The sequence below is a fragment of the Cydia splendana genome, chromosome 9 (genome assembly GCF_910591565.1).
Source record: "Cydia splendana chromosome 9, ilCydSple1.2, whole genome shotgun sequence".
Taxonomy (NCBI): Eukaryota; Metazoa; Arthropoda; class Insecta; order Lepidoptera; family Tortricidae; genus Cydia; species Cydia splendana.
The window spans coordinates 2,402,503-2,427,371 of NC_085968.1; the positions used below are offsets into that span (position 1 = coordinate 2,402,503).

Genomic DNA, 24,869 nt, shown 5'->3' on the forward strand with positions numbered 1-24,869 from the left:
GATGAAAACATTAACAATACCAGCATCTCTACCTGTTTTTACTTCGTCGCGTGCCGTTTTTGCATCTCTATGGACCCCATATGGACCCTACGGATCCTTGGAGCTCCATTGTCATCTGCCCCTAAAATGGACCCGTATCTGTTTATTCAAAATCTGCATTAGTATTTTATTATTTCTAACGCAAGAGTAGATACGTTTATATTGTTTATATATATAAACAATTTATAAATAAAGATAAATTAAATCATTATCAAATGAATTTGTTAATATTTATTGTGAAAATTAATAATAATTTAATGGGAATACTGTTCAACGTGATTTAATGCCATTCGGGACCTTTCATGAACTGTATTATACTACAATTGTTATATTGTGGTCATTGAACGATATTAGACTTATAACTATCAGTACACAAACTGAGGCCCATTATTTCTTGAACGATATTATTCTAATATTATTAGTGTGTTGCCATGGTAACCCATATACAATTTTACAATTTGTGGACTAATAATATTAGTTTAATACCGTTCGAGAAATGGGCCCCAGTCATTATTGTAACATACTAATCACATTAGTTAAATACCTTTCGATAGGCTCTTAGTAGGATGCGAAATGCGAACAAGTATTTAAAAAAAATGTCTTGTGTGAGATATTAATTACCAATTTTGTTCAGTAAAAGGTGCTCTTAGTGGTAGAACTAGCAGCCACAACGTTGAAACATGGTCTAAACATAACCGTTATCTTCCTTGAAATCCTAATACAACCGCTAACCGTCTTTAAAAATGTCAATTAAGTTCCCAAGATTCACATGAGCCAAAACTGGTCAGACAAGTTTGGACAAAGACCCCGGAACACATTGTCCTGTCCGTGCGAATGCGAAAAGGGTTCGTCCAAAAACAGGTTTGACCACTTTGGACAAAGGACGCAAAAGACACTACCATTGTCCTACTGTCTGTACGATTGCGAAAAGGGTTCGTCCAAAAACAAGTTTGACCACTTCCTCGTGAGAAAGGACAGTAAGGAATGACCCTTTATTTGCATATTGTGCAGAAAGGGGACACAGAGACGGTACGTTCGGCGATTATGTTCGGCCACTGTTCGGCGCTATTCTGTGACTTAGAGATAGGTACTTCCTGGATCATAAAAAAATTTAGGTTTGGTTTTGTCTTTTCTGTTGACATAATTTACGTACTTGTGTAAAAAAAAATATACAGGCAAGCAGACAGACGCGAGTCCATAGGCGGCAACCGCTTGCCTTTATAGAGGCTGTAAGCTGGTTACTCTCCGATGTGTTTTAATATAAAATGACTGGATAAAATTATGTCAGGGGCAGTTTTTGACGATAAATGCCATGAACCTGAAACTATTCTCCAGTACTTAAGTATAAATATATCCTAAACTTTCGAGAACTTGTTTGTGTTTTATGACTTGTACCGATACAATTAAGTTTTGGAAGCTCAGTGAGTACTACTAATAAGCATTGCAGCAGCTGTACCGTAAAATGGGGTGAGTAGGCGCAAAACTGACATTTAAACCTCGATAACATTTTATTTTTACATATGCAAACTGAATGGTGTATATAATAAGTGTTCCGGACGTTTGTATTTTAGTTTTTATTTTATTTTGGGTAGTTCCATTTCATAACTTTGACAATAAACAGGAAATCCCACCTCACCCCGTAGTCCCTCGTGATTGGGATGAGATGGGTTTTCATACAAAGGTTCCAAAATCGGAACATTAATGGATCGTTTTTTTATTTTATTTTATGAGTATTACTATAGCTCAATTTTAAATTGGAATACATTATTTTTGTAGCAGTAGCCATAAAATCCCATCTCACCCCCTTTCATCCCTTCTCTCCCCATTCATAACCCAACTCTCCCCGCGAACCCTACTCACCCCATTTTACGGTATGCAATCAAAATCCAAACTTCTAATTAACTATTACAACATCTGTAAGTTTTTCGACACACGACTTCATATCCTTTAAAATATCACCATCCACCGCACCCGTATACCACGAACCCGGAACAGGACACTACACATTGTATTGGAGCCCTAACAAGTGCATTTCAACCCTTATGCTTAAGGCCCTTAAGTTAAGGGTGACAGTGATGGTGGACAATGGTTCCCACGGATCCGGTCAAACTGGTTTCTAGGGGTTATTGCAACGGTTCTCCGGGTCAAACGCTGGGGTAGAACTAGAAATAACGTAAGATAATACTAACCATAGGTACTTTACGGGTCTCAAGGCTGTAGTGTTGGGACAGTTGTGAGTTGGGTCTTGACTGTCTCGAAATTGTAGTGAGTTGTAAGCTAAGCCTCACAGAAGTCTACAACTAGAGGGCGTTCCGACCAATCGTATTCGAGAAGTAAGGAATCGACGCAATATAACCTCTAGTTGCATTTACCCAGGTTGAACTTACATTGTATAATCTAGCAAATCAATGTGATACCTTTAACCCGTTCAGTAACATCAAACTTACGGTACAGTAAGCAGCAGAAGTTGCTGAGCGGGCGAGGTGTTCAAAATGATCTTGACGTGACTTTTTTTTTTACTTTATTGTTAAGAGAATAAGAGCGTGTTTTGATGTTTTTGAACACCTCGCCTCCTTAGCAACTTCTGCTGCTGACTGTTACTAACCTAACCTAACCTACCCCATATTTCCGTATTCATACCTACATGTCATACTCTATCTCAATAGACCGATGAAAACATTTTCGATACCAGCCAGGGCTGCCAGATCGTATAATAGGCTACGAAACTCGTATAATGAAATTATTTTCGTATACATGTCGTATAGTTGGTCAATCGGTATAATTGGATACGAAAAAAACACCGATGTCAAACTACTGTCAATAGCCCCCTCCAGACTATGTGCGTGAAGCGCGGCGCGACGTCGCGGAGCGAACATATCGCGAAGTTGACGTATGACTCCACACTCGCACACTTCACGGCGATTTCGCAGTTTGGTTTGCGGCAATATGGCGGAAAAGCATCAGCCGATCGAGTTTAACTGTTAGTTATCTATGGCATCATACGTGATTTAGCTGTTTTTCCATTTTGTTTTATTTTAAAACCGTAAAATATAGCTGCTTAATATAATATAATCATAATATAATTAATATTTATCTTGCCACAGAGGAGCCAAAATATTGTGTAATGTGGAGTCTTGCAAGTTCGCGCTTCGCGTCTCCTTTGACGCGGGCCGAAATACCGACAAAAAACGGAGAACAAGGCGCGAAGGCGTGAACAATCTGCGAAATCGACGCCACACTCGCGTTCGCGGCTTCGCGCCGCGATTCGCGCATGAGTGTGGAGGGCGCTAATGCTTCAAAAAAAACAGTGTGCCAATACAATGCTATAACCGCGAAAATCGAAGTTCGCAAATTGCGGGGATTTTTCTCTGTCGCTCTAATAACGCCTTCATTGGAGTAAAAGAGAAAGATCCCCGCAATTTGCGAATTTGGGTTTTCGCGGTAGCCGCTCTGTTATACGATTTAATGGAACGGCAACTACTTAAATACACGTCAACGTGGGCTATAACCGTTAAAATCCAAGTTCGCAAATTTCGGGCATCTTTCTCTGTCACTCTTATTACGCTGTCATTGGAGTAAAAGAGAAAGATACCCGCAATTTGGGGGCTTACCGCGAAAACCAAAATTCACCAGTTATTAAAAAATCTATTTAAAATAATAGTTTTTTTTTATTTTGTACTCGTATAATGCAATCGAATTTCGTATAATTGCGGGCACAGAGGGGCTACCGCGAAAACCGAAATTCGCAAATTGCGGGGATCTTACTCTTTTACTCCAATGAAGGCGTAATTAGAGTGACAGAGAAAAATGCCCGCAATTGACGATTTTCGGTATTGGCGGTAGCCCTACAGGATCGTATAATCAAGATTTATGTACTGGCAGCCCTGATACCAGCATCTCTACTTTACCTGTTTTTTTCTTGGCGCGTGCCATATTTGCATCTCTATGGAACCCGTATGGACCAGGGGTCTATTGGATACTATTGTCATCTCCCCTTTCTGTTGGGCCTGTCTTTGTGTCAGTTCATTTAATTTGTTTAAATTGTCGTTAATTTTTTACACATTATCTATTATAAATCTATTTATTAAATAAATATTATGGGACAATCTTACACAAATCCATAGTAAGCTCAATAAGCCTTGTGTTGTGGGTACTAGACGACTATATAATAGATAGATATAGATAAATATATAGAAATACACAAATAAGAGCTCAATCGCACGAGCGCTTTTACAAAGCGCGTTAAAAAAGCGTTTGAATGATACAAATGGATACATGTGTATTTAATATTTATTCACACGATGGCGGTGGCGCTTTTTATCAAGCGTTGTTGGATTTTCGACTTAAAGCGTTGGTCGTTAAATCGAATTTAGCCTGTGGACAGATTGAAGCGCTTTTTTAACGCGCGTTGTAAAAGCGCTCGTTAGTAGGAGGCCTAAATGTCCGTACCAGGATTCGAACCCGGGACCTCCTGCTTCGTATGGAGGTAGGTGTAGAGTTAAACGGACTTCTTTTAAAATATAATTATTTTACTATTTTTTTATCTTGTAAATATTTGTACAGTAAGTACCTACATATATGGCGCTACTTTATCGCACTAGTGCGATAAATAGCACATTACGTCACTATATCGAAAATTTAAAGGGCCATATAAGGTAAAACAGTAAAATGTTGTACGATACAATGTGCTATTAATTCGCAACTCGTGTTGATGTACAACACTCCCTTCGGTCGTATTTTAATTTATCGCCACTGACTCGTTGCAAATCTCCTACTCTTCGCACTTTTATCGTAATGCACTACTTAGGTATTAGTAACTTTCTAGTTTGCTCTCTGTGATTAGATATTTGTATTTCTATTATACTAGGTATATACTATGTTTGTAGCTCCTACGAATACTTTTAGTTGTTTTATTGCCTTGCTCGGTCTAGCAACGTGACGGCATCTTAGTGAAAGTACTGGGAGAAAATTAAACTAAGCACTTAGATAGTGAGTGTCAGGATGGCGGGTAGACCTCAGTGATTTCAACGAAATATTTAGAAATATATTGTACCTTCTATGTACCTCAGTGTACCTTTAATAGAAACCCGTGTACCTCTCCCTAATACGAGATACATAACAAAAAAGGTCTACCCACCATTCTGACGTCAGGATGGATCTATGGAATCTTGCATTATACCGCACTAAAAGTATGCAGTTATATTCTACCTTAGAGTCCGCTGGATGCGGGTGGCGCAAGACCGGTCATAGTGGCACTCTTTGGGGGAGGCCTATGTCCAGCAGTGGACGTCCTCTGGCTGATATGATGATGATGATGATGATATTCTACCTTTCGTGTACCTCTGTAAACGCCTTTCAAAGAAATCAGTATAGGTTTAATACCTTTAAACGAGCAAATCTTGTTTATTTATTTATATATTTATATATATATTTCGGGGATCTCGAAAACGGCTCTAACGATTTCGATGAAATTTGCTATATGGGGGTTTTCGGGGGCGATAAATCGATCTACCTAGGTCTTATTTGTGGGAAAATGCGCATTTTTGAGTTTTTATATGTTTTCCGAGCAAAGCTCGGTCTCCCAGATATTATCCCTAAAGCGAGCTAGGCTCAAACCAAGGTCCACCTATGAAATCTTGTATTATTTCCATCAAAATGTATGTAGTTATATCGTAAGTACCTAAGTACCTTCTGTGTACAGCAGTGTACTCCGCTATCCTCTGGCGAAATAGAATCATTAGACTAATATTATTATACCGTTGTATTCAGACAAAAAATATTGGTGTATTAGTCTAATACACTCGAGAAATAGAGTCCTGTCCAAATTTGATAATTTTTTCAGTGATTTTATGAGAGCTCTTAGACATAGAATCATAATTATTCTAGCTATAAAAGAACTAGGCCTAAGACATTAAGGAATCCTTGAAAAGGTAAAGGCAAAGCTCCATTGCACACTTTGAGAACAGCAGGTATAAACGGACCATAAAATTTTGTGGGAATCAGAACTCGTTGCCCAACAGATCCTCCTTTCACTTCTTATGTATCTGAGCCGATACATAATACGGCTATTGGCTGCATTGTCTTCGTTTACATAATGTACTGTAATTAAATTCGTTATGAGCTTATTAGTAACTTTGTTAACGTACCAAGCTCTATATATTTAGTTCAACTATAAAAATGATTGGTAAAATGAACCCTGAGGTTCAATTAAACATCCTACACAAATTGCAGAAAAAAATCTAAGATTAGTGTGGACCCACGGCATAGCGACTGCGAAATAAGCCTTAACCCTTAATAATCCTTAAATAAGTGTTAATCCTTTTGTACAATGAGAAAAGGCCTGTGGCCTGATATGTTTTGACTACTGAATGTATAATTGTGGCAAATGTGTGGCAACTGGCATCGCATCAGCAAATAAAATATGAGTTAATAAGATACTATGTTTTTGCACTTTATTTACTTATTTATGTATTGTGTATGTAATGCACAGTAAGTCCGTTTCTTTTTATCGAAATGTATCTTAAATCAGTAACGGTTACTACTGATTCGGCCACAGATAACTGTTACCCCGTATATGTCCCTTATAAAACCTTTGTTGGGTTGTAGGACAATTACAGATAGACAAATGAAGATTTGGCACCCTTCTGTCCAAAATCTGTCACAGAAAATTGAGATGACGTGTGGGAAAAGGGTGGTATTGGCCTTCGTGAAATCTTTAGGAGTTAAAAGTTTGTAATATTTACTGGCAAAAACATGGGTGGTAATGTTTTCTAAGTTTGTATTGTACTGTAATTGACTGTAGAGTAATGTAGTATACCCTATAATGGACGTGGAACCGGTAATGGGACAAAAAACCACAAATCCTCTAAAATAAGTATCTAAAAGTAGTTTATAAACACTGGTTATATTTTATCATAAATAAAAGTCCTAGAGCAGCTTCAGTTTGAATTTTTAATAAATTCGGTTACTTTTTAAGAAATTGGCGTCACCCAAAAGTTGTCGTGTCACTGAAAAAAAATACCACTAAGAATTCTTAACAACTTCGCTAAAAGAGGTGAGTTAATTTATTAAATTTTAATTAATTAATGTTTGATGAAAACTAGAATGTGTTTTGTTAATTGCATTTACCATGAGATAAGGTATACAACACACTATGTTGTGACTCCACAGATGTAAAAATAAAAACCGGCCAAGTGCGAGTCGGACTCGCGTTCCAAGGGTTCCGTATATTACACAATTTTTAACAATCAGTGCCGGATTAAGATATGTTGATGCCCTAAGGATTTCTAGGTGCCCCCTCTCCCTCGGGTCATCAAGATTACATTGATTTTTTGGTAAATTGAGAGAAGTTCATTGCCGCGTTACAGCTGAGAATGGAAATCAGTCACATCATTTTATCACGAAAATTGACAGTGCCGCAGCAGTAATGTTGCAACAGAGTACCTAATGCTGTTGCAGTCGCCACCCGAATGTCACCTTTATCATAGCTTAGAAAGTAATAGAAACGCGAGCGAAGCGAGCGCGGAAATTTTTCGATATAAAAACGCAATATGATAGACAGTTGTAAATTTTTACTTTTAGTATGGAAATCAGTCACATCATTTTATCACGGAAGTTGACAGTACTGCAGCAGTAACGTTGCAACAGAGTAATGTTGCTGCAGTCGCCACCCGAATGTCACCTTTATCATACCTTATAAAGTTATTGAAAGCGCGAAAATTTTTCGATATACAAACGCAATTTTACTTTTAGTCCCAACCAGGCGCGAATCCAGGATTTCATACAAGAAGGGATGGGACAGTTTTCTATCAGCCTAGCTTCGCATAGGGCTCGATATTTCTAAGGCTTCGATATTCGAGGTTGTTTTCATGCATAAAATATGCAAGAAAGCAGAGCTTGGAATTGAATTGGCGAAGTGTGAGAAAGGCAGTAGGCCTAGCTGCGAAAGAGGAAAGCTTGGATTTGGATCCACACCCAAGTGTAATTAAGGCAGAAGGCCTCGCATAAGACCTAACGCCGAACCGCAAAAGAGTGGGTTGAAATCGAATCTATGCATGTAATCACGACTCTTCTACTGCTACCGATTGTTTCCCAAAGAAGTACGCGCCATTATTTTTGCAAATTAGCTTTTGGACAGCTAAAAAAAATCGTGTGGTAAAAACGATGTGTCTGTCCCTAATTTTAAAATTTGTTCACCTTTTTCAACCTGGCATTTTGGTGCTTCTCCTGAACGGGCTTGTTTTGCTTATTGGTTACAAAGTCTTTATTAATTCAACCATTAAAGTCGACGAGTACAAAAAACTTTAAGCTAGCTCTCAATTTAACATTTTTTTTAAACATTATTTTTAATTTGACCTTACAATTACTCGTAAGTAGGTAAGACCGTTAAATATTTAAAATGATTATCTTATCAGAAAATTATCACCAATTACTCTAAGAAAACTACTACTCTAAGTAATCCGGCACTGTTAACAATGTATTTTTTATGTGAAACGTGAGTGAAATCTCTTTAAAAAATCCGTAGTAATTAAGTCCGACTCACGCTTGACTGTACATTTCTAATAGGTTTTCCTGTCATCTATAGGTATAGACCTATTTTATGTATTTTTTTCAAAATTTTAGACCTAGTAGTTTCGGAGATAAGGGGGGGGGAATGGTCATTTTTTGCCTATTTTCTTGAATAACTTCTAAACTGTTGATTCGAAAATTATAATAAAATAATATTTGAAATCCTTACTATAAGCTCTTTCATTTGATATGTAACATGATATAGTTTGAAAAAATTTTTTTTTCATTTTTTCATTTACCCCCCAAAAGTGGCCCCCATGTTTAAAATTCATTTGTTTACGTTACATTTCCGTATTCGGGTCACAAACTTACATATGTGTACCAAATTTCAACTTGATTGGTCCAGTAGTTCCGGAGAAAATCGGCTGTGACAGACGGACAGACAGACAGACAGACGCACGAGTGATCCTATAAGGGTTCCGTTTTTTCCTTTTGAGGTACGGAACCCTAAAAATAGTGGTATTTGGCCCAATCCCATTATAGGAGCTGTAAAACTGCATACCTCCTATGATGGGACAATTTACATAATGATGCTTGCCATGCCATAATTTCATGTTTAAACAATACAGAAGTACTTAAAATTTAGTTACGAAATATGTCAGCCAGGAGGTATGCTCGGACTTCGGATAAATTAATATCGTTTTTCCAAACTTTTATTTAACTTGCTAAAAAAAAATAAAAAAAATTACCTTGCCCTGTTAGTTAGTGTGGGTCAAATCTTGGTAGCTGAATTTGACCCACTTTCCGATTTCCGATTGAGTTGAAATTTTGTATACGTAATTAAGTATTCAAATCGGATGATAATGCAATATTATGATAACATGCACCTGATCTGATGATGGAGACAGGAGGTGGCAATGGGAACTCTTCGATAAACGCTCGCTAACTAATTGTGTTTGCGTATATTAGAATTGTCTCGATGGGTTTAATACAATAATAATTTTCTGTGGAAAGAAAAATACATTCAGCGATAAAAGCTTATAACAATAATTGATTTTTTTGCCATAACTTATTCCCTATTTCAATATTTTATACTGATAGAGCAATGTCCATTATAGGGGGCCCATTACTGGATCCACGTCCATTACCGGGGTTCCATTACTGGAGCTTTGGTGTCCATGACTGGAGAAAAAAAACATAGTTTTAATTTGTTAAGTACCTATGTGGAAACTCCTTGCAGTATCTTTGATACAACACGCCTGAAACATGAAAGATGGATAGGACATTCATCTTGTAACACGCTAAGCGGTAGAACATTTACATGTATCAGGGAAATATCACAAATACTCCAAATTTCCTCTTAAATGTCCCATGACTGGTGCTGTCACCTTAGGTACAAACAATGTCAATTGCGATTTAGCAATTCTGTTGACATTTTACGTCTTTAACAAAAAGAAGCTAACATTTCTATAATGTCGTCATTACTATGTTATTGTCCAACATTTTATAAATTATTTAATCCTGCTTAAATTATTTAGGTACTTTAATCTTAATTAGCAATAGAGTTAAACAATGGCAATATTATCTGTTGCGGAATACCTTTTCACCAGTTCGCTAACTGGACCTACTACGGACGCTATCCGTGTACATAACTGGAAATACTTAAAAGCTAAATTATCAGCAATATATCAATACGAGTACACCATTAAATTCAACACTAATACCTACTAAAGGGCTCATTCAAATTTAAGTAAACCGTATGCGAATGGTCGGAGGCCAAGTCTCATTTTGGGTCGCTGAGCCAACGGAGTAGTAGTATGCGAATGGTATAAGGTTTAAAATTAGCAAAAATATTCCAAGCCCGTTGGCTGTAATCGAGCGAAATCGTTTCATGGAACTAAAACGACCTGCCAAGTGCATTGCCACTACTTGCGTTTTCATCTGGACACAGTGCGTAGGCAATTCACAGAACTTCGTTCGGCGCTTTGAAAACCAGATGAATTAACTAAACCATTTGTCACAGTGCGGAAATAGTATAGTTACCTACTAATTATATTTATAATGTAAATAATACAAACGTAATACTTAAGTAAGTAATTAGCATAGAAGGTAGGATCCTATAGAAGTGGTATACTCGTGCCTCCGTGGGGACAAAACATAGGCAATGCGACACTGTGATTGGTCGAATTTATTTGTTGCCCACCATAGCCCATAAGTTCTAATTTAAGGTGGAGAATAAAAAAGGACAAACAATAATAGCGCTTTCGCTGCTACTCCTACTGAAAGATACATAAGACTATCCCGTTCGCTCATTAACCCCACCCATCATGCCTTATCCAGTTAAAATACTAGATTCATGGAATTAGTGTGTTGTCTTGTTATGGAAGCCGATTTGACAAATATTATTAGTGTGTTGCCATACTTGCCATGGTAACCCATACGACTTAACGAGGGCCCATTTCTCGAACGGTATTAGACTAATATTATTAATCCACGAACTGTCCAATCGTATTCTGAGTCACCATGCCCATGGCAACGCAATAATATTAGTCTAATACCGTTTGAGAAATGGGCCCCAGTTCGTGGACTAATCGATATTAAGCACTTTAAGATTTCGGTGGTCATTTCTTGATATTATTATGTTATTTTGTATGGGTCATCTTGGCAATTATATTATAATAACTAATTGTCAAAAAATAAATTAGAGATCAAATTCCAATAGGAGTGAGCACAGTCATGATTCGTACAAATCGGTATGTGAAAAGGTTGGCTGGTTACCATAAATTAATCTAGTTAGAATGCTACCAGAATGTCATACAGCGAAGCACTGTGTAGGCATTTAATCCTATTTGAAATCACCCGTGTACGTTAGACTGGTTTTACTAGGCAGTAGGCGCTTCCTTCTTATAAGGATGGCTATGCTAACGACCATCATTTTCTAATTCTATTACAGGTTTTCTCCACATGGTGGGATGTTTTAGTACAACATAATGAAGCAATAATGGGGTTGGCAACTGTTAAAGGTTTTTAAAGATGGCGCCAGCATAGGTTTTACTTGTCTCTAGTTTTTTTGTTCTATGAAATTTGGCTTAAGGGACAGGTAAAACCTATGTTATATAAATCAAAAGTCTGCAGCGATTTTGATAGCCCACGCAGTGCAAGTGTTATTTAATACGTCATAATTTCATAGACGTTTGTCGTTTAAAATAGCACTTGCATTGCGTGGGCTATCAAAATCGCTGCAGACTTTTCTTGGTCTAACTCTAGTATCTACTTTTAGAACTCGCGTTCTAACTTTCAACCCCCATTTCCAACCCAATGTGCAATATCAACCCAAACCCAATATCAAAAAAAAAAAAAAAAAAAAAAAAAAAAAAAAAAAAAAAAAAAAAAAAACCGTTCAGCTGTTTTAACCAAACCTCCTTCTTTAAACCAAAATTGGCAATACGTTAATAGAAAAAAAAATAATATCTACTTAGAAATGTGGTATAAAATGGTGGTAACATGCACTTTTGTTGGTCAGCACAGCACATCTCGCTAGTAACACGTGTATGAAAATTGTATGTAATAATTTTGCCAAAATATTTACAAAATACTTAATATTTAAAGGAACTTGTGATATACCTATTTTAGATAAGAAGAGATAGAAAGTTTATTTCAACAGTCCTTTTATTAACAAAATAAATTACCTATTTGTAACACTAACACTAAATAATCTAATTATAATTATTGACAGCTATTGGCTGTAAAACATAGGCTTGCCCTGTGGCTCTGTCCACAACATGTCCAGTGGTGGGCTCTAAGAAGAGTCTTGGGGCTGAAGCGGCCGGTGTCAGCTCAGGATGCTGATGCTGTCTCACTCCTGCACCTTGTTCATACGGTACAAATTGATTTTCTGTCCTTTTCACGTAATACTGTGGTTGCTGTTCTTTTCGTTCCTCATTTTTATTTTTCACGTAATACTGTGGTTGCGGTTCGTTTCGTTCCTCATTTTTATTTTTCACGTAATACTGTGGTTGCGGTTCGTTTCGTTCCTCATTTTTATTCTTCACGTAATACTCTGGTTGTTGTTGATTTTGTTCTTCGTTTTTATTCTTTACGTAATACTGTGGCTCCTTTTCTGATTGACTTTGTTCCTCATTCTCTTTGACGTAATAATGCGGTTCTTGCTTCTGTTCTTCCTTTTGATTAAGAGCAGCCTGTTTTGCGGCGTTATCTTCTTCGTTTTCTGGTCTTCTTTGCCTTCTTTTACGTTTAGGTTGTTGATTTTGTTCGGCTTCTTTTACTGTATCTTCTTGAGGAGCTTGACGTTGTTTTATTTTTCGCTGATACTTCGTTTTTGGTGATTCTTCGTCGCTTTCTTCTTTCCGTACAAATTTTCTTTCAGTTTTGATTCTAGGGTGAGCTCGTTTAGCTCTGCCGCTTTCATCATATTTCGCTGCCTGCTCCGGATCGTATTCTTCTGTATCATAAGTGGGCTGTTGCTCACTAGGTTCATCATATGTGTCATGTTCATCATGGGCATGGTCTAATTCGTGATTATATGAACCATCATCATCTGAACCATCATATCCGTCATTGCCATGGTTAGCGGCGTGACCGGCATGGTTCAAGTCCCAGTAATGCTCTCCATATCCCCCATGTTTGTCACCCCAACGTACCTGAGTTATAAAAAGGGTTAGACAACGAAATGGTAATGTTTGATAGTGAGGTTAAGTTTTTGGTTAAACATTAATATTAGATATTAGTTAAGAGAAATGAGAAAGTTACAAACGGAAAGAATACTGAAGACGGCAATAGCAGTGGTTATAGTCGCTTTCCCGCAGTTAGTTATTATATAATTGATAATTTCTTATACGTATTAGTGTATTTTTAATAAAACACACGAGAAACAATAATCTTTTGAAAATATATTCCTGAAAATGTTAGAAAAACATTAAATCCATTAAGGAAAAAACTTTCTCATGCTATAGGTAATATATAACCGCTTGATGGATAAAATGTTTTCTAGTTAAGCAAGATCACGCAGAGATTTAGGTGCTTAATGTTAGGTCAGATAGTATAGGTAGAGTTACTCATGATCTCTCAGTAAATAGAGGCCAAACAACAAAACTTTTAGAAATAGCAACTTTTCTTAAATTTTGACGCAAATGTTTAGGAAAACAGTACACCTTATTATTCACAACGACGGGACTTATCGCGTAAAATTAAGTTTTAAATTTACCTCCGACGTTTCGAGGACGGCGTTGTCCCCGTGGTCCGTGGTGGAGACTTCTCCTAGACCACGCGGACAACGCCGTCCTCGAAACGTCGGAGGTAAATTTATAACTTAATTTTACGCGATTAAGTCCCGTCGTTGTAAATAATAATGAGTAAAAAATCATGAAAGTTTAAAACAGTACACCTTATATCAGCCGCTACCCATATTTTCCTAAATCTCTGTTTAACCTGTTGATTATTAAAGCAAAGCATACTTTAGCAGAAAACAGTCCATCAGAAGGCTTGGCACGCTCGTGTCTCTCGGTGAAATGTCGCTCGCTGCCCTGCCTGTGTCCCTGCTCGTAGTCCTCATGCGTGGGCAGATGCCTATACCTTCATGCAAGCAAGCGAAAGTTAGAGACAGAAGAGGTTAGCAAGAACAAGAAGTTAGAGGACAGACGGAGAGCACAGACCAGAATACGAAGAGATAGGGGAACGATTTCAATGACCGTGGGTCGCGAAACATGTCGTAACTTCAATATTATATATAAACAATGTTAGTGATGTTTAGTTTTTATAGTTGCCCAATTTCACAATAGATGTTGCTATTCTATCGGCTACTACGCACTGTTAAGATTTTTCCACAGCGCCTTATATAGTAAATTTGGTTTCAGAATAAATGAGTATTAAGTTGTCAAGTGACGTGTTTCATGACAAAAGGTAGGTAGTGCAGTGTAGTCAGCGAACAGCGATCAACCCATTAAAAAGTCGTTATGTGACATCATTAACAAGTAGTACGGAAAACGTCATTGAACTCGCCCCCTCAACAGAGGGTGCGTTACTTTGCCCATGTCCCTGTGGTTCTTAAAGTCCTTCTTCTCGTATCGCTGCTCCCACGTGTCGGGGTCCTCGCACACGTGCCCGAACTCTATGTTGTACGGACTCAACTGTACTGAGAAAAAATCCCTATAAACATAAGGTTTATTCAATCATCTATCTATAATAAGTTTTTGGCAAACATTTTATTTTTGGTAAATATTTTATCACTGACTGTACTTTTCTTACGACAGACAACTAATACTCATCGAGACAATTCTAAAAACCCCTAACACAATTAGGTTGCGTTGTTTCATCACAGAGTTCCTATGGCCACCTCCTGTCTCCATCATCAGATCAGTTCGACAGTACCATATTATTGTATTGTCATCAGAACTACACACAGCTGCCAATTTTCATGACGCTACGATCCTTGGAAGATGGTTAAATTTGTTACCTTAGATTCCATTACAGTTAGTTACATACAGGTCGACCTAATATAAGTTTTTAGCAAAAATTTCATTTTTAGTACAAATTTTTATCGCTGACTGTACTTTTCTTACGACGGACAACTAATACTCATCGAGACAATTCTAAAAACCCCGAACACAATTAGGTTGCGTTGTTTCATCACAGAGTTCCTATGACCACCTCTTGTCTCCATCATCAGATCAGCTCGACGGTACCATAATATTGCATTGTCATCCGATTTATACATGCATGCAAAATTTCAGCTCAATCGGAAACCGGGAAGTGGATCAAATTTAACTTGCAAGATTTGATTACAGACCGACAGACAGACAGACAACGGTCAGGTGAAACTAAATAAAAGCTTGTAAAAAGCTTGACAAAAATGTAAGTTTACGCGTTGTCGGAAAGAGTGATTGCCTATTAGTAAATAATTTGATACCTTCTTTCAAACCATGATGCGTGCAACGTGCATTAGGTATTAAGGACACCCTAAAGGCGGGATTCTACCAGTGTGCGGGCACTGTGCGGCACAAGCATATTCAGTACAAAAATTAGAGATGCACCGGATATTCGGTTACTATCTGGTATCCGGCCTATCCGCCCAGTATTTTAATATCCTGCCGGATACCGGATAGTGACCTACTATCCGGCCGGATACCGGATAGTAACATTGCTTGCTTTCGGAGTAAACAAATCGGATTTAAGAAACAGGCACGGTCATCATCGTACTTGTTTATTATTTTAAAACAATTTAAACATTCCACTGACTTGCACGCGCACTCATTTCGAACCTAGAAATGTGTCCGCGCTAACGTTCACTAGGAAACAGTACGGTTACCATCAGTTTGTCACTGACATAAACGCCGTCGAGAACGTAATTTACTTTCTATACATCCCGTTTGCACTAATATGCGAGTGCGAGCGAGATGTATAGAAAGTAAATTACGTTCTCGACGGCGTTTATGTCAGTGACAAACTGATGGTAACCGTACAGGAGGTCAAACCTGCAGAATGCGCACCTGAAAAACCGAAATGTAGGTATAGCTCCGTTGGCCGAATATTCGGCGGCCGGATACCGGATATTCGGCCGATGGTCAGGCGAATATCCGGTATCCGGTATCCCTAACTAAAATCCTTATGCCGCACAGTGCCGCACACTGGTGGAATCCCACCTTAACATGCGCGTTGCTTTGCGAACCCTTTTAAAACCCGTACCGACTCTCCTATTGAAAGTAAGTACTAAGTACCCCATACTATAATCTTTCAGTTTTACCCTCACATACTATACTTTAGTTGTCCGGTAGAGATCGCTTTTTGGCAATAAGACCGCCCATTGCTTTATCTCTCCTTTGAAATATTAAATGTAACGTTTACCTACTGGGTCTTTTATTTGAGATGTGCAACTCTTTATATTTAGTTATGTTAAGTATTTTACGTAAACCCTTAATTCGGCAATGTCCAAAATAGACTGGACATAACCTTTGACACTCTTTTTGCATTTATCATATCCATGTTTCTCTCTTTTTGCATAAATCATTCCAACCAACGAACGTTAAACGCACAACCTTTCGTGTTTTGTGCCATGCCATAAATTAGATACGTACTGGAAGAATTTTGCCTGAGCCTCGATTGTTGTAGGGTTCTTAGGTGGGGTCCGAACCAACACGGCTCTGCCCCAGCCTGGTCCTGCGTAAACGGCAAACAGGCACCACAGCCATTTCTGAAAAAAAAAACATTCAAAAATGTCTGAAAACGCTCATATTAGCTCGATGCTCGATGGTACCATAATATTGCGTTGTCGCCCAATTTATATATAACTATATTAATTATGTACCACTTATGCGAAGTTTCAGCTCAATCGAATAATAGAATGTGGTTCTAATTTAGCTTATTGACAGATATGACCCGAACATTGCAAGTAATTTAGGGCTCATTTTTGAAACGGTATCGGTATTAAACTAAAATTTATAGCCCACCAACTAAGGCCCATTTCTCGAAATATATTACTCTAATATTATTAGTGTGTTTTCATGGCAAACCATACGATTAGACTTTGTGGACTAATAATATTAGTCTAATACCGTTCAAGAAATAGGCCCCTGTCAAATTTTATGGGTGTATATGACAACACACTAATAGGTAATCTTAGTCTAAACACCGTTTGAGAAATGGATCTATTTACGCAAAATTATCATCACATCAGAAATTCTGCCAATTGTTATTTGACTAATTAACCTCCTATTCAATTTTCGTTAACACATAACCAAATATAAATAAGTCTTTATTTTTAAAAGCACCTGTTAAAAACTTGCTCCACACTAAAAACAATAGTGTATTTAACTCTAAAATGACTCATTATTGCACTAGTCTAGTGTTGACTAAAAACACTGCTTAAAATTCTCACTAGAAAAATACTGAAACAAATGCAGATACTTAAAACAAATGAATAGTTGACGGAACATTGTCCTTGACATACTAAGTAGTTTCACAAATTGTCATGAAGGTGGCGTTTTTTAGATTTGATAGATTTTTAAGAGTCACACTGAACTATAGTCTGTATCTTCAGGTACTTATTTAAATAAAAGTAAACAAACAATTTTTACATTTTTGGGAGTTATAACATTTGTTGGTTAACCAACCAAATACCGCCTGGATCAGTCATTGAATGACCTGACTTTAACCTACCTACATTATTTGATCATGTAATGTTTTCAACTTTGTCTTCAGATTTTGTTTACTTTTATTTAAATACCTAAAGATACAGAGTATAGGCGCCGCCCATAGTCGAGTATATTATTATACCGTGGGCGCCGCCATACAAGCTCAATTTTGAACGACATTCTGAAATGACATGAAATTTGACATGAACATTCAAGTACTTAAATCTATGTCTGGTACTTAATTCCCGTTGTTAGAAATTAGAGCGATAAGTTTTATATACAAAACTTCAGACAGACACAGCATACTTAAATGTTCATGCCAAGTTTCATGTAAGGTCAATGTGGCTAATTCCGTCATAGGGAGTATTCCGTCCACTAGCGTTTTTCTCGAACAACGAACAATATTTATAATTTCATCGGCGAAGCGCGATAGCTTTTAATTTCAGCTATCAAAAGCTAATGGTTTTTTTCCCTACGATTGAAAATCAAAGAAATATATGCTCGTGGCCGGAATAGTCCCTATGACGGAATTAGCAACATTGGCCTTAATTTAAGCATGTCGTTTTAAAATGAGAGCTTTACTTCGATTGTATGGGAGCGGCTTTTTGGTGGTAGGCTCGTGTGACTCTTAAAAACCGCAAAATTGTATTGTTTTAACAACGGACCTTGACTGACAAATCTAGGTTATTAGAGAATTGTCCGTTAAGTTAGTTCATTTGGTTTTATGAACCGACTTAAAAAGAGGATGTTCTCAAATGGTCGCGACCTTGTTTTTATGTTCCCGATTAACAGATTTGGAAACTTTCTTTGTTTTTTTTTTTTTTTTTTTTATGAAATAGGAGGCAAACGAGCAGACGGATCACCTGATGGTAAGCGATTACCGCCGCCCATGGACACCCGCAACACCAGAAGGGTTGCAAGCGCGTTGCCGGCCTTTAAGATGGGAGTACGCTCTTTTCTTGAAGGTTTGTAGGTCGTATCGGTCCGGAAATACCGCTGGCGTTGTTTGAAAGTAAAGTTTCAGTATTTGCTCTCAATTTCATAAAATTAGGATAAGAGGTACATATAATGATGATGGTACAATTCAACGAAGTACATTTTTTTCTCGTTTGCTCTCGGAAAGCACCAGTATCATTTATTCATAACTCATGACACTACTCATAATATGTTAAATTATTAAAATACTTAATTTCACCGGTCGCGTTGTTATTTTTTTTCTGAAATAAACATTATTATTTTTTTCCCCATCGCACCTATTTTTTATACTTTAACGCTCCCATTATTTTTGTTTTGGACTCCAAAAACGTATCACATAGCATAGCATATTTGCAAATTATTATACTTCGACTATTTGCTAGTTGAGCAACTGAATTTAAAATAATATACAAAAAAAACATTCGTCACAAACAATTGGATCCTAAATCCTAATATTAGATCACTTTTTACAAATCACACTTTCATCACTTTCACAATCACTGAACTCCATTCAATCACAATCACTTCAAATTTACATTTCTATTTAATATTTTTACTTGGTTTTAAGTACATTTTTCAAGGCTTTTTAGGTAAAAAGGTTATTTATGTGTAAGTATAAAAGTCAATACCGTAAATGCCGGACGTTGTGACATCTTGAGTGATTGACAATGGGTGTCAGTGAACGGTCCGAGTAAGTTCTTTTATAGAAAACACAACTTGCGGACGTTATCAGGTGCTCGGAACCGAATGGTTCGATCGATCTACATAAATCGGTGAATTAATTGTTGTTGCTCGGTGAAATTGGACTTTATGATGAGATGCTAAGGTTGCAACTTCTTGAATCAAGTTTTAAACTTCTTGAATCAAGTTTTTTAATAGGTCCGATTCTTCTTCAGACGCCATTTCTTTTAATAGGTACGATTCCGGTAAACTTGGGGAAGTTTGGTTGCATTACTTTTCTTTTCTTTGACATAGATATCTACAGACTATAGAGAGGTAGAGGTTAAAGGTAAGGAAACAATACTATGCGACTTAGTCTAATGTAATTAGAACCAGCAGATTTAAGGAAAAACACATTTGCCTAATAAACAAAAGTTTTGGGTGCAATCTTAACACAGTACGGTTACCATCAGTTTGTCACTGACATAAACGCCGTCGAGAACGTAATTTACTTTCTATACATCTCGCTCGCACTCGCATATTAGTGCAAACGGGATGTATAGAAAGTAAATTACGTTCTCGACGGCGTTTATGTCAGTGACAAACTGATGGTAACCGTACAGATCACAGAACGAAACAGTCCCAATACACCCAACCCAATGGTACAAACTATGCTAGGCTTATTTTAAACTTTATTTTCTTACATGGTCTCAATGGGTAATATGTATTATTATGTATGTAATCTGTATTTTATACCTACACACTGTTGTAACTAGCGCAATTACATAATATGTACTTATAATATAATATACTTAGCAACTTTTTTTACATATTTGTCTAGGTATATTTTTATAACCAAATGTTGACAATACATGAATATATGCAATAATTATGTTATGTTAATAATCTCACGTCCGATATTAACAGCAGTAATTTCATAAACCCATACAATATACTTATACATACTTACCTACTTATTATTTATTTTTCGTAAGAACATGGTTGTTACTTTCTAGTCACAAGAGGTAGAGTTAGACCAAGAAAAGTTTGCAGCGAGTTTGATAGCGCAGTGCAAGTGTTATTTATACGTCATAATTTCAGAAGTTTGTCATTCATAATAAGACTTACTCTGCGTAGACTTTTCTTGGTCTAACTCTACTTACTGCCGTATTCGAACTTCAAGATATTCACAAGAGACGACACGTACTAGATCCATTTTAGATACGTTATAGTTTAGATATCAACTAGTTCTCTTTTGCAACGCAATTCGGGCAACCAATGTCACTTTTACGTTAGATAGAGTAAGATATCTATTAGATGTGAATTGGATCTCTAAGTCATATCCTGTGGAAATCGTTCAAGAGTATCTCCAGAATCGCGCAAATGTCAAATTTGACAGGTTAAACATATCGTTATCGTATCTTGGTGATGTCTAAAAAAGATATCTAATAGATGTCTATTTCAAAATCCGAATCGGGCCCTTATAATTGTTGAAATATTTTGTTTTATCTCAAGCATGAGAATGCCTAGGGGTTGTCCAAGTTGTCTTGTGGAGGGTTGACATACATAGGCACATTAGGCACCTCGAAGATCCAATCAAATGGAGGCCTTAGCTTAGATTAGTCTTCCCTCTTTTTGTGGGTCATGTATTATCCTGTATTATGACCTGATATGACCCTGATAGGGTTCACGTAGAGTTGCCATACCTACGTCACAATTTTTGGTCGTTTGTCAGGTGTTTGTCAGTGCGGAAAGTTACTATTGATGGTAAATTAAATAAAACACGACCGAAACCCAATCGACCCGAGTTGTGAATTACCTATTCGCACGTGTATTGTACTACGTTTTCCAGTAGGTATACATATGGCCCTTTAAACTTTTGACATAAATATTTAGGAACTGAAAGTGCTTATTCCCGAACTAGTGCGGGAAATGTACTGTAAAGGCAAATTTAAACACTTTCGTTATTCAATAAACATGGCAAAGTCATTGTCGAAACCTAAACATTCCAAAATCTTCTAATCTGATAAAATAACGATAATACCAATTAAGTATTACGCGAATTTCATAACGTTCTCAATTAAAACGGAACGTAATGGCAAATGGAGCATCGCGACTCACTGGGGTGCGACTCGAGAGAAAACAAGAGACACAGACCACCATTCATAGACTACGGCGAAAAACGCGTTGTCCACTGCATGTGCAAGTATTCTGTCTGTGCTATCAAAATCGCTGCGCAGTTAGTTTGGTTTGACTTTAGGCTTAGCAGGAGTGACAGTCATCATCATCATCCTGTCCCAGCCGGTTTCGGCGTCGGCGACTGAGTTTGTACTTACTGCTAGTGAGAGCGACAATCGTAAACTCTCGGGTGGCTGACGTAGCCTATTTTTGCCGTAAATGTATGGCCAGACTCACCGCAGGTCAGCAAACCCTAGGGGTGCTGGGTGCTGTGACAGTATCTGACTACTCAATCATTTATTGCACATAATGGTTACTGTGGAACATAAATATAATTAATTAATTATAGATCACAATATGATTGTACCCTGTTAGGCGCAGAAACTAAGGAGAAGTACACTTTCTAAATCGAGGTTTCACTTAATACAAGGTATCAGTTAAACTTCTATGAAATTATGACGTATAAATAACACTTGCGCAGTCTGTGCTATTAAAATCGCTGCCAACTTATCTTGGTCTACCTCTAAGGGCCGGTACAAACGGACAGCAACCCCACTGGAACTTGTATGGGAATTGGGAACTGCACGCCGACGTTGCAGTTGGCGTGCAGTTCCAATACAAATTGCAGTCAGGTTGCAGTCCATCCAGCCCTAAGCTTCAAACTTTCCCCACAATTGAAAGCCACCCCGTTTCGCGGCAAGTGATCAGTGTTATCGGAGCAGATGCCGTGTAATTATCCGTTACGTAATAATTAGTAATTAAATCTCGGTAAGATCATAGAGTTACATAATGACAGAACAGAGACAGTGACACTGTCACCCACAGACCTTAACCACAACACAAGGTCTCCAAGATGTCCCGTACATCTTTCTTTAGTAACTTCAACGGTTCGTACCCTGATTTGACTTTCGTTCGATGGAAAAAAATCGCGAAAAAATAGGTCTAAAACACATCTTAAAAATTTGTAATAATTTTTGCACAAAAGCTAAAAATGTGAAAATTGCTTCTAAAAATGTGACATAATGGGGTTGGCAACTGTCAAAGGTTTGCATAGATGGCGCCATCATAGCTTGCCCCTTTTTCTATGAGATTTGGCTTAAAGGACTGGCATCCAGGGTATTAAAAAAACAAAAATTTGACACAATTCTAGGGATTGACAGGGCAAGCTATGATGGCGCCATCTGCTAAAAACTTCCACCGGCCAACCCCATTGTGTGAATATTGTACTGTTGTGAGCACCATATACATATGACAAGCACACTCTCTCACATGTGCCCTATACATACCCTAAAAGCATAAGTATCATATATCAGAATAATAACCTTACACTTTAGCGTTTGTCTTTACGTCCCACATCACAGTACAAAGAAGTAAATGAGGTGATTGAAAATTTAATCGGTAGTTTCTCAAGCCTCTTGTTATCTAAGTTCCGATATAATTATCTAATCTCAACAGGTGGTGTAGTTTTCTATTTAATGCTAAAAGTGTTGCAATGTCTCGGAAGTCTAGCTCACTTTGTTTATTGAAACAATAGTATTTACTTAACATTGGATATACGATTCTGATTCTTTTTACACGGAGATAGGTTTCAAAATATCGTGACTACAGGATGTCGCACAGGGATATTGATCACAGTGAATTTGTAGGTCTTCTCTCGTAACAAGGCTAGCACTTAGCTTTAAAAGGCGATGAAACCTTTTCACGCTTGAATATCGCTACCTCTTTTCTCCTGTTGGTATTTTATTATAATTTTGAACACTTCCCTACCCCGTTAAGTGGAAAGCAAACCAGCAAACGAACGATTTAGTATGATAGCTATTCTATTATTGTATTAATTTACGGACGTTTACGGGCGGTTTGAACTTTAAGATACGTCAAATATTACGGCTAGATACGATATAGATTAGATGTTATGTCAGTGCCAAAAGTGACGTTTTTGTTTGAACGAAAGTCACTTTTGATACTAACATATCTAATCCATATCGTAACTAGCCGTAATATTTGACATATCTTAACGTTCGAATCGGGCCGTTAGGGGTCATCCATTAATTACATCACACGTTTAGGGGGAGGGAGGGGGTCAAGAAAATGTGACATGTTGTGACAAGGGGGAGGGGGGAGTCATAAACTTTGTGACGTCACTTTAACTTCATCAGTAACCGAAAATCTATTTAAATTATTTTATACGCTAATTATCATTTAAATAACAAGGTTTTGAAACGATAATCGTTTTCATTCGTTTAATTTTATTTCTTAATCAGTTTTGGGTTATAAAATTACTAATATTTCTTTTGTCAAAAATATTTTGATAAATTATTAAATAAATATTTGCCGATTTCGTTGAAGAAATGTGACGTCACACCAGGGGGGAGGGGTTTGCCAAATGTGACCAAGTATGACAAGGAGGGGGGGAGGGGTAAAAAAACCTAGAAATTCGTGTGACGTAATTAATGGATGACCCCTTAGTATATTCCATAGGTACCTACTCTAGAAGTTAGACTAGAGCTCAAAATTGGCCTCACGTATATTGTGCCGCGACTATCCGTACACAAAAAGAGATCGAGGGGTGCAAGATTTGTCTTTGACATGTGTCATTTTCTATGACACAAATGTGTCGTCATTACAGATTGCATTTTGTATGTAGTGAGTGAGAAGTGCGACTGTGTGCCCGTTTCCCCGCAAAAAATGGCAGAACGATTTGTACGGTAAGATATCGCCTGGGCTCTTCCCTTCCGACGTGTCGGAAGCCGATGTTGCTCGATAATCCTTGCCTTTGAATACTTTCGTCATTAGGTACATCACTGAAAATCAGCGCTGCGCAGGCAATTTGTAATGAAATGACTGACGCAGCGTATTCTGAGCCCGTTCCTTTTGCCGCACAAGCCAATTAAAATTAATCTTATTATTTTTTGTAACCTGTCTGTTAATTGTGTGGCAATAAATGGTTTCTTATTCTTTCTTACATAAAGCAAGAATAAATAAACACACTTAATTAGAGCAACAAGATACAGGTCCTACATCATTACAGACACATTTATCACTTAATGATAGCTCCATATTTGAGGACAATAGACGTTAGGCAACGTATTGTGTGCGAGAAAGTATGTCAGTTTGGGCCTCTGAGATACAAACAAATTGTAACATGTTAGGATTATGTAAATAAAAAGCCTCTTTTGTTAGAGATTACCAGCTCGTTACGGAAGGCACTTAATAGTACATTAAAAGACTAAACGCCCATTGCTCATACGGTATTAAAGCCTGGCCAGGGGCCCATTTCTCGAACGATATTAGTCTAATATTATTAGTGTGTTGTCATAGCAACTCATACGATTTGCCAGCTTGTGGACTAATAATATGAGTCTA

General features: G+C 37.4%; 1 protein-coding gene and 1 long non-coding RNA gene across 3 annotated transcripts in view; one reads left to right on the forward strand and one right to left on the reverse strand.

Annotated features, from left to right (window-relative positions):
• Nucleotides 1-24,265, forward strand: part of LOC134793413 (uncharacterized) — a 200,927-nt gene extending 176,662 nt beyond the window's left edge. The window contains exon 2 of the long non-coding RNA XR_010144542.1: nucleotides 24,151-24,265. This is a non-coding gene — a long non-coding RNA (uncharacterized LOC134793413). The remainder of the gene's footprint in view (nucleotides 1-24,150) is intronic.
• Nucleotides 12,199-19,401, reverse strand: LOC134793373 (activating signal cointegrator 1 complex subunit 2 homolog). Of its 2 annotated transcripts, none has more exons than XM_063764937.1 (4): nucleotides 19,298-19,401; nucleotides 16,638-16,753; nucleotides 14,022-14,139; nucleotides 12,199-13,208 (listed from the first exon to the last, which is right to left on the reverse strand). In XM_063764937.1, the coding sequence occupies exons 1-4, from the start codon at nucleotides 19,319-19,321 to the stop codon at nucleotides 12,264-12,266; spliced, it is 1,203 nt and encodes a 400-aa protein (XP_063621007.1). In that variant the 5' UTR covers nucleotides 19,322-19,401; the 3' UTR covers nucleotides 12,199-12,263. The 2 variants fall into 2 exon arrangements, with proteins under 2 accessions (XP_063621007.1, XP_063621006.1); XM_063764936.1 differs by lacking the exon at nucleotides 14,022-14,139 and adding an exon at nucleotides 14,589-14,712.
• Nucleotides 24,266-24,869: the final 604 nt, after the last annotated feature.

What these genes read in the sequence shown, in the direction of transcription:
- LOC134793373 (XM_063764936.1), bottom strand. Translation starts at nt 19,321, where the DNA reads ATGTCACAACGTCCGGCATTTACG. An exon ending in GCTCAGGCAAAATTCTTCCA is followed by an intron (nt 14,713 to 16,637) that starts GTACGTATCTAA and finishes TTATGTTTATAG; the next exon opens with GGATTTTTTCTCAGTACAGT. An exon ending in ACCACAGGGACATGGGCAAA is followed by an intron (nt 13,209 to 14,588) that starts GTAACGCACCCT and finishes TTTATAACTCAG; the next exon opens with GTACGTTGGGGTGACAAACA.